Source organism: Narcine bancroftii, chromosome 6, assembly GCF_036971445.1.
Source record: "Narcine bancroftii isolate sNarBan1 chromosome 6, sNarBan1.hap1, whole genome shotgun sequence".
In the NCBI taxonomy this organism is placed as follows: Eukaryota; Metazoa; Chordata; class Chondrichthyes; order Torpediniformes; family Narcinidae; genus Narcine; species Narcine bancroftii.
This window is the reverse complement of record NC_091474.1, coordinates 123,809,781-123,819,174: the sequence shown is the minus strand read 5'-3', so window position 1 is coordinate 123,819,174 and position 9,394 is coordinate 123,809,781. Positions and strand designations below refer to the sequence as shown.

The window sequence follows — 9,394 nt, the reverse complement described above, 5'->3', positions numbered from 1 at the left end:
TGGAGACTATGGCCACCACATGATGGCGCTGCTGCACTCCTATTTGGAGGACACCACATGTCAATCAAGACTGACTCACCCCAAGCCATCAAGGTGACCCTGCGATTGGCCTATCTAAGTTATCAGGTGCTGGAGTCCAACAGCAGTCAATGGGTCCCAGCCTGCCCCAAGTGATTGGCACGTCAATACCAAAGGTCCATGTTCCCCTTTGTTCTCTTTTTGACCCCTCATGGCACGAGTATCACTTTTTGCACTGGGCTGGCAGTGAGTCCCAAGATTAGGTAACTAGAGCAGTGTCCATACTGGTCAAAGGGTGGGGGCATAGTATCACCTTGATTCTGTTGATTGTATGTGCATTTGTCATTTCCCCAGCTGTCAGTTTTCCCCTCCTTATCTTGTGTATATTCACCCCTTCTGTATTGTGTTTAGGTTCATTAGCATTTTGACTGTTGCTCCATCTGCATCCCCAAAAGAAACGTGCTTTGTACCTCAATCTTGGTCTGGTTCTTAACCTGTTGGACCAACACAAACCCTTACAACAGTGTTTAGTTAGTTACTGCTCCATTCCTGCGATCTGGCCCACCATCGACTGCAACACCACCAGTACAGCCTGCTCAGGTGAGCTCAATGTCACAGGCTTCATCCCCACTCCTTCAGCACTAGGCCCAGCTAACAGTGTGAATAACCTTGCAGGTTACTAGCGTCGAGTGAGTTTTCACTCAATGTTTCAACCACCTCCAATGGGTCCCACTTTTCCACAGCCTGCTTCTTACTCTTCCAGTCTATTTTTCTGTGGAGGTGAGTTAAAATTGTTAGTCAATTGCAGGGGGAAAATTATAAGGGGAACATGAGGGGAAATTTCTTCATGCAAAAGGTGGTTGGGATGTGGAATAAGCTTCCGGCAGAGGTGGTTGAAGCAAGGACCTTAATTTACATTTAAGGAAAGACTGGATAATTACATAGAGGGGAGAGGATTGGAGGGTATGGACCAGGTGCTGGTCAGGGGGACTAGGAGGGTGGGGATTTGTTCCAGCATGGACTAGTAGGGCCAAACTGGCCTGTTCTGTGCTGTATATGGTTAACTATGTTTTTATCATTTTAGAGGATTTTTTTTTTAAAATAGGAAGTTCTCTTGGCACATCTTTCAATCTCTCAGCATCACACGACTCCAAGTACCAAAGTCTTAAACCTTTTAGAACCTACCTACATTTTGATGAAGGGAATCAAGCCAGAAATGTTGGTTAATTATTTTTATATTTGCTATTCAAGTATGCTATTTAACCAGTCAAGTAATTCCAGCAGTGATTTTACTTCATTCACTATGCCTGCAGACTTTGTTTTTAAAGTTATCAAAAACAGAACATGCTCAACTAAAATGTAGTTCAGACTACTTGCTGCTTTTATTCACTGAAGGACATGATTTGTTTGAAGGGAACCAAGTACCATTCATAGTTAACCACAGTAAAATTGCCATTTAATGTCATCATTCTGGGATGATAAAAGGCATTCAATTAAGTATCTACTTCCATCCTTAAATCTTTGATCCTGGAAAGCAAGATTTACAGGACCATGGAGAGCAGCCATCTTCATCACAAGAAATACAAACCAACATCATAATAAAGCGTTCATTTTTTGGGGGGGGGGGGGAATGCCCTATTTCAAGCAAAATCCTGTTTTATTTGTTGTAATTTTGAAACAATATTAAGGAATATGAAAAAGGTAATACAAGTAGGAAGAATTGATACTGAATATCTTTTTGATTTTTAATAAAGAGAACTTCAAATTATTTTGAAACTTTTGCACAAACAGGCACAACACAATGAGGCAGCAGCAAAAGGGAGACAGGTTCTAATAGCCAATCACAGATCATCATACTGACACTGTACTAACAAATATCAACTATGAAAGCAGTTTTACCTAAAACTAAATAGTGTTCACACAATAGGTCATTTTATTCCTTATTCAACCTAATTGCCTCAAAGATGATAACTGTCAACATTGCAGGTTCACAGATCAGATCAGTAGATTCTTTTAACTTGGTGGTAAATTAGAAAAGCAAATATTTCAAAAATCAGCTCATTTGGTGGGTACTGCATGTTGCAGTACAAATAACTTATACCATATCAAATAACTTTCAAATTCAACAGCAAGTACTCAGGAAAGATTAAACAAAATTGTACTAAGATTCAGGAACTGAGGTTAGAGATCACTTAAAAAAACCTCAGATGCAAGCATCAACTTTGTAGCATCCACTTTCTTTTGCATGACCACCCAATTATGAAAACTAAGAATTCAGCTGATCATAAACTTAGGATCGATGTTACAATTTCTGAACAAAAAAAACCTTATTCCACAAAACATGCAAGTATTTGTCAAATGGTTTTCATCAAGCTAATTTCATGCACGTTGTTAACTGAAATACAACTTTTAGCAATAAAGTCCAAAATTTTAAGGGTATCTGGAATATTGTAAGTATGTCAAAAATATGAATACATCAATGGCAAACTTGTGTGCAGAAATCCAGTCTTAGTAGCTTACTCCTGTTCCTTTACTTCAGAGTAATACTTGAAGCAGTTTTAAGTTACAAATGAAAAAAATCCTTAGAAAATTCTGAGAAAGAACAGATTTTATGTTAACAATTTTAATTTCTGTGAATAAATTGCTGGTCAAGACATTGGTTTCTATTTAAAAGTACAGCTTTCAAAACTAACAACTTAAAAAAAACTACAAGTTAATGAAGTGGCCCACAATCCTTTCCTTCTGAAGCATTTACGATGCATTTTAATCATTAACCAGTCTATTATTATGGAGCTTATATGGTAAACTGTGATCATCCATTCTAAAACTGGGCCTCCAACTGAGGAGACTGAAGCAGCAGCTGATAAATGTAACATTCATCTGCTTTTCTGAGCTTTCTGGGCAGACTTGGTGATTTTGCCAGCTCCAGTAGCCTTCCTCTCAACAGCCTTGATGACTCCAACAGCCACAGTTTGTCGCATGTCACGGACAGCAAAACGACCTGCAATATTTGAAAAGCATTTGCTAAATTTTGCACAGAAGACTAGTAAAAAGACTATATATCCACATAGTGATTTAAACTTACCCAGGGGTGGGTATTCAGAGAAGCTCTCAACACACATAGGCTTGCCTGGAATCATCTCAACAATGGCAGCATCACCAGACTTCAAGAATTTGGGATCATCTTCTAACTTCTTCCCAGACCTACGATCAATCTTCTCTTTTAACTCAGCAAACTTGCAAGCAATGTGAGCAGTATGGCAATCCAGTACAGGAGCATAGCCAGAGGCAATCTGTCCTGGGTGGTTTAAGATAATTACCTGTATTAGACAAATCAGATTAAAGCTGTTGGATTTATTTCTGGGTCCCTGTGAATACAGTTAGAATCTTTGTAAAAACTTCAATTTAAATGATTAACATGTTACAGGAAATAAAATGAAGTCACAACAAGGTTAATTTAATCAGGATCATGAATCCCAATGAGTAAACAATTACTAAAATACAGCAATATTAGTTTAAAAAAAACACTGACTTGTGAAATGAAATTGGCAGCTTCCATTGGTGGATCATTCTTGCTGTCACCAGCAACATTGCCCCGACGGACATCTTTTACAGACACATTTTTAACATTAAAGCCAACATTGTCACCAGGCATAGCTTCAGACAGGGCTTCATGATGCATTTCAACAGACTTCACTTCTGTTGTGACATTAACAGGTGCAAAAGTAACTACCATTCCAGGTTTCAAAACTCCAGTTTCAACACGACCCACTGGTACAGTACCAATACCTGCAAAAGGAAATAAAGTTGATCAAGAATTGACATTCAGTTTGGCAAACCAGACAAGGATCCAGCAAGACCAAAGTTCAATGCACCACCAATACAAAAGTGGGTACTATCCAGATACTGCACTAAAGTGTACAACAAGATACAAAGATCCACTGACCATTTAGATCACATCACTGTTTTTCCAATAATCAAAAATACCATTCATTACTTCTTCCACTATCACCCTTCCTTCACCTTAAGGCATTTCCAACAAGAAAATAGTACATCAAGTTTATTGTCATCTGATTGCAAATACAACCCGACAAAACTATGTTCTCCAGTCCTCTGCAAAACATGCAGAAATAAATATATATGCAGACAAGTATTCATCCATACAAATAAATCGTTTCATGAATGAGTCTCGGATGGTTAGTGTGAGCAGTTACTTTGGTCATTCAGCATTTTCACTGCCCATGGACAAAACATCTGATCCAGCCTAAAAACCAACGTGCCTATATTATTCACCTGTCAAGCTTTCTAGCCAACCAGAAGGTATTTTAAGTCACTTCTTTTCTGGAAGCAAAATTCATTCTTAATTTCCATGATCAAAATAGAGACCGAATTTGTCTTCATTTGAAATAGTTCAAAGTGAAAACTCTTGATACTTGCCACCAATTTTGTAGACATCTTGAAGTGGGAGGCGAAGAGGCTTTTCTGTTGGTCGTTGTGGTGGCATGATAGAATCCAAAGCTTCTAAAAGAGTAACACCATTGGCATTACCCTCCTTACGGTTGATCTTCCAACCTTTGAACCAAGTCATCTGTGGAAAATAAAGTTTAATCGCTATGATTAATTGAAGCATTGTTCATGGTCTCTTTCATAATTGAAATTACAGCAAAATAAAAACTAGCCTGCAACTCTTATCCTACCAAGTTAAAAACAATGTTCAAAAGTACATCACTTTTACTGCAAGAAAACTTGAAAGTACAGGAGGACATCTTATTCTTTAGTCCAGATCCAGAAGACCATGTACAGATCTGCTCGCCAGGGTTGGGAGCTTATCAAACAAGGAGACATTAAGCAAACTAAATCTACGCAAGTTTAGGATAGAGATGTGATCTCATTGAAGTGTGAACATTTGTTGTAGGACATGACAGACATGGCATTAATATTTTCCATAACAAAGGTCAGAAAGTAGGGCATGTCCCAAATAAGGCACCCACTGTTCTGGACAGAGTAAGTTTATTCACATGTGTGCTGAACTTTTGGAATTCTTCACTCATGAAGGTTGTGGAGGCTCAGACATTTAGCATGTTCAAGATAGGTGAGTTACCTTAAAGATATTAAAGCAATCATGTGACATTGAGTAGCAAACTTAGAAGTAGGTCGTCTTGTTCTCTCAAGTATATTCCACTCTAGCAAAATTACAGCTAAATTTACCAATACGCAAAAGTTGGTCTTCAGTAAAAGGCTAGCCATGATCTCAATGAATGGCAGGGCAGAGGCACACTCCTGCCTCTATTTCTTATGTTCCTTCCTGTTTAACATTGCTGAATTCGGGTGTGCTGAATTCGGGTTAGCAACATGCTGAATTCGGGTTACCAACGTGCTAAAACAATGTTAATTTGTATTTAATTTTATGCAAAATAACCAGATCTCCTTGGAATTACTTACATTAGAACTAGCCTCCAACATATTGTCACCATGCCAGCCAGAGATTGGTACAAACGCCACAGTGTCTGGATTGTAACCAATTTTCTTGATATAGGTGCTGACTTCCTTAACAATTTCTTCATATCTCTTTTGGTTATACGCTGGCTCAGTAGAATCCATCTTGTTCACGCCAACAATTAGCTGCTTCACACCCAGAGTGTAAGCCAGTAAGGCATGCTCTCGTGTCTGGCCATTCTTAGATATGCCAGCCTCAAACTCACCTACTCCAGCAGCAACAACCAGTACCGCACAGTCAGCCTACAAATAAAAGGTAAAGATGTCCTTGTAAACTTATTGCCAGTTTTTCAAAATGTCACACGGCAACTCTCAATTTTTAGCAAATACACACCTGTGAAGTACCAGTAATCATGTTTTTAATAAAATCTCGATGTCCAGGTGCATCAATTATGGTAATGTAATACTTGCTGGTTTCAAATTTCCAAAGAGAAATATCAATAGTAATCCCACGTTCACGTTCAGCCTTCAACTTGTCCAACACCCAGGCATACTTGAAAGAACCTTTGCCCATCTACAAGAGTAAAATGCATTTAATGGTGCAACACTAGATATTAAACTATAAACATAAAGTAACAAAGTCATAACTCCAAATTAAAATGCTGCTTTGCTTTGAAGATTCACTTCAGCAATGCTATACAATAGCCATTAGATATCCATGTAATTTTATTTATGCCAAGACCACAAATTGTTCTCTCTACCGGATCACAAGATCAAATTTAAGTCATTCATGTCTCCTCTACCCATCTCCCATTCTTGATCCCTTGCAAAAATTAAGTAAATGTCAGATCACACATTTACATTATTATCTTACAAGCTTTCAACAAAGCTTCTAGCTGCTGAGATATAATACCATCTTTTTTTACTTTCCACCAGTTACGAAATGCTAAGTGATAGAACACTTGATAATTAGTATCTATTTATGATGGTCAACTTTTAAAATTTATTTGAAGCAAAGTTTGTTGGATATTGCAACAATAACGCAGCACAGAAAACGATCAACATTTATCTGGAATTGAATCATACAAGAGCTGCTATAAACCAGGACAGATCAGATTACTGGAGTCGATGCACATTTTATTTGCGGATATTACTCTCAAACAATCGCAAAAAATGCTGCAGTTGAGGTTGTATCCTCTTTGTGAATCTTAGGAACCTTCTACATACAGTACATACATTTATGACAGATTTCTAGTCTAGAAGGGAATCAAATATTTTGGGGACCAGGCAGGAAAATGATATTGTGGCTACAGATAACCTTATTTAGTACAGCTCATTCCTGCTCTTATTTATCAGGTTTCTCGTTCTTGAGATACTAAATTCCAACTAAGTGCTCCAGAATTCAATTTTCAAAATAAAGCCATCAATTTATAAAACCATGTATGCCTTCTCAATGTTTGCAAGGACAACATTATTTACATAAAAGGATCATACAGATTGAACGTCTAAACTAAGAACCAATTATGAAGTGGACTTTAAACATTAAGTAGTATATTTCTATGTGCTTTACTAAAGAACAGCCTTAGTACAAAAGTGCTAACAATGAATCCTATTATAAAATATGGCCTTACAAACAATGCAATCATAATTGTCATACAATAGGATGTGAGTTATCAATGTCAAAAGCACTTCTTCAGCATTAGTTAATACATTGGTAACTGCCAGTCTCTGCAATCTTTAAAAACATTAGACCAACTTGAAGACCGTAGTCCATGTTCCCCCACAACTTGATGCCTTGGTGATGTATATTCACCTTTGCTACTGTTAGACCTGCTGAGTTTCTCCAGCATTTGTGTTTTTTAAAAAAACTATTCCGGTACATGTGCAAGTATACTCTGGTTAAGGGGACCAATGAAAAGTTTTTATTCCAGCTATAATGGAGCTATCACCACTTCCTCCACCATGAGCTAAACTATTATTTTCTTACCCTTGGAAGTTTAACTTGCTGCAGCATTTTTAATGCATGGACAATAGTAATACAAGGATCCCAGCAATTTAATTTTTACCCTTTTGGCACTTCAGTATTTTCAGCCAAAAAGTGAACTCCAATATACAATTTAACTAGGTGTTGCTTTATATGATCAAATTAATATCCATTTGGAAAATAATGACAAATTATTCATTATTATTTACTTTATGTCCAGAAAAAAAAAGGTTTCACAGGTTTCAACACCCAGTTCATTGGGATAGGAGAAAAGGAGGTAGACAAACTTGAATTTGGTTGACTGGAGTTTAAGATATCTACAGTGCTCTTCAGGATTCAGCCATTGAAAGTTGTTGGAACAGTCATACAGCATGGAACCAAGCTCTTCAGCAAAGCTTGCCCTCACTAACCAAAATTCTGGGTCCCCAAAAACTGGTAATTTGAGTGCAGTAAAAAAAATAACACCAAAAGGGGGGGACAAGACGTTTCAAGTAAATTACAACAGTCAAAATTTGTTAGCAATCCTACAAAGTCTCAAACTACTCCAGAGGACTTTTTTTAGAGAACATTAGATATATCAAAGATAGAAAGTTTCAATTTATGAAATTGTAGGGCCTGTTCTTAAGATTTATTTATATATATATATATATAATTGGAAGGATTAACAATTATTGAATGTTCCAGTCGTTCATTGCCTGTTCTCCAGAGGTCACCAGTGGTTCCACATTTTTGATTTTTTCTTTTATTAATTGAAAAGTTAACCTTGATGAGAGGGAGGGCTTAGATTTGTTAGTTTTTTTTTCCCCTAATGGCTGCATGGATCAATTCAATTATATATTTTAAGATACTACAAGCTTACTTGTATGCGCATGAATGATGGAATTGTTAAATTTAATTAAAAAATATCTTTCAAAGACACTCCCACAGAGGTGCACAAAGTGGTACTCCCAAAGCAGTGGGAATCGGGCTTTCCTGTTGCTCACCTCGGCGGCTTCCTTCTCAAACTTCTCGATCGTCCTCTTGTCGATGCCGCCGCATTTGTAGATGAGGTGCCCGGTCGTGGTGGACTTGCCGGAGTCGACGTGGCCGATCACCACAATGTTGATGTGGATCTTCTCCTTGCCCATGGCCGTGCGCTGGACGCTCTGAAGGAGAGAAATGGGGGAGGCTGGGCGACGGACCTGTTGAGCGAGGATGAAGGGGATTTTAATGAGCTTGTCAGCCTGCCGCCACCCCCCAAAACCGTTGGCTTAATGGATAATGGCATCGTTTTTACAGGCTGTGCAGACTTCTGCTTGCCTCCATTTTGACGCGCAGGTGCAGCGATTCCCGGCACTTCGGCCATTTTCTCATTGAACAGGGCACGGGAGCTTCCATGGGGGAGGGGTGTTAGGATGACCGAACCCATCTCATGGGCACAAATCGACCCCGTATTTCGATCTCCCAACAGGGGAAGAGAAGGGGCTTCCTCAGACCGATACGGGGCATCATCCATCGGGAAGCCGGCTGCAGCCAATGGCCACCTGGCTGCTCATCACGGGCGAGCGGACCAACACCTCATGGGAGCACGGAGCGGCCACACAAAAGGCCGAACTTCCATGAGGTGCTGGGGGTGAACAATGGACAGTGGAACCCCCCTCCCTCCCTCGGCCGAGACCATCACTCTCTGCACCACAAACCGCTGCCAGTACCTGGTCGAAGTGGGAAGGAGGCTCGGTTCTTCCCGCCGACTGAGGCCACCCAGAAAGAGAAGAATGGAGGTGATTGTACCGCCGCTTTTAACGACAACGAGGAGGGGAAGAGGGGCTCCGCTGCTTGACGTCAATTGCATCCCCGCCTCTGGCCCCACCTCCTCCAATCGCGCTCTGTGACCTCACACCCCGTTCCCAGCGTTTCGTGCTGACCCTCCCCCACCCACTCAACGGACCCCAGACTTTTAAATAAAAACGGCCGCCC

At 39.5% G+C, this 9,394-nt stretch overlaps 1 protein-coding gene across 2 annotated transcripts; it reads right to left on the bottom strand.

Moving 5' to 3' along the window:
• Positions 1 to 1,738: 1,738 nt before the first annotated feature.
• LOC138736422 (elongation factor 1-alpha 1) lies at positions 1,739 to 9,337 on the bottom strand. Of its 2 annotated transcripts, none has more exons than XM_069885932.1 (8): positions 9,130 to 9,337; positions 8,422 to 8,583; positions 5,849 to 6,028; positions 5,461 to 5,757; positions 4,456 to 4,606; positions 3,551 to 3,807; positions 3,104 to 3,338; positions 1,739 to 3,019 (listed from the first exon to the last, which is right to left on the bottom strand). In XM_069885932.1, exons 2-8 carry the CDS (start codon positions 8,563 to 8,565, stop codon positions 2,895 to 2,897), a joined length of 1,389 nt encoding a protein of 462 aa, XP_069742033.1. In that variant the 5' UTR covers positions 8,566 to 8,583; positions 9,130 to 9,337; the 3' UTR covers positions 1,739 to 2,894. The 2 variants fall into 2 exon arrangements, with proteins under 2 accessions (XP_069742033.1, XP_069742032.1); XM_069885931.1 differs by having other exon boundaries at positions 8,422 to 8,619; positions 9,130 to 9,336.
• Between the last annotated feature and the right edge of the window lie 57 nt (positions 9,338 to 9,394).

What these genes read in the sequence shown, in the direction of transcription:
- LOC138736422 (XM_069885932.1), bottom strand. Translation starts at nt 8,565, where the DNA reads ATGGGCAAGGAGAAGATCCACATCAACATTGTGGTGATCGGCCACGTC. An exon ending in TGTTGGAGGCTAGTTCTAAT is followed by an intron (nt 4,607 to 5,460) that starts GTAAGTAATTCC and finishes TATTTTCCACAG; the next exon opens with ATGACTTGGTTCAAAGGTTG. An exon ending in CTGCCAATTTCATTTCACAA is followed by an intron (nt 3,339 to 3,550) that starts GTCAGTGTTTTT and finishes TGTCTAATACAG; the next exon opens with GTAATTATCTTAAACCACCC.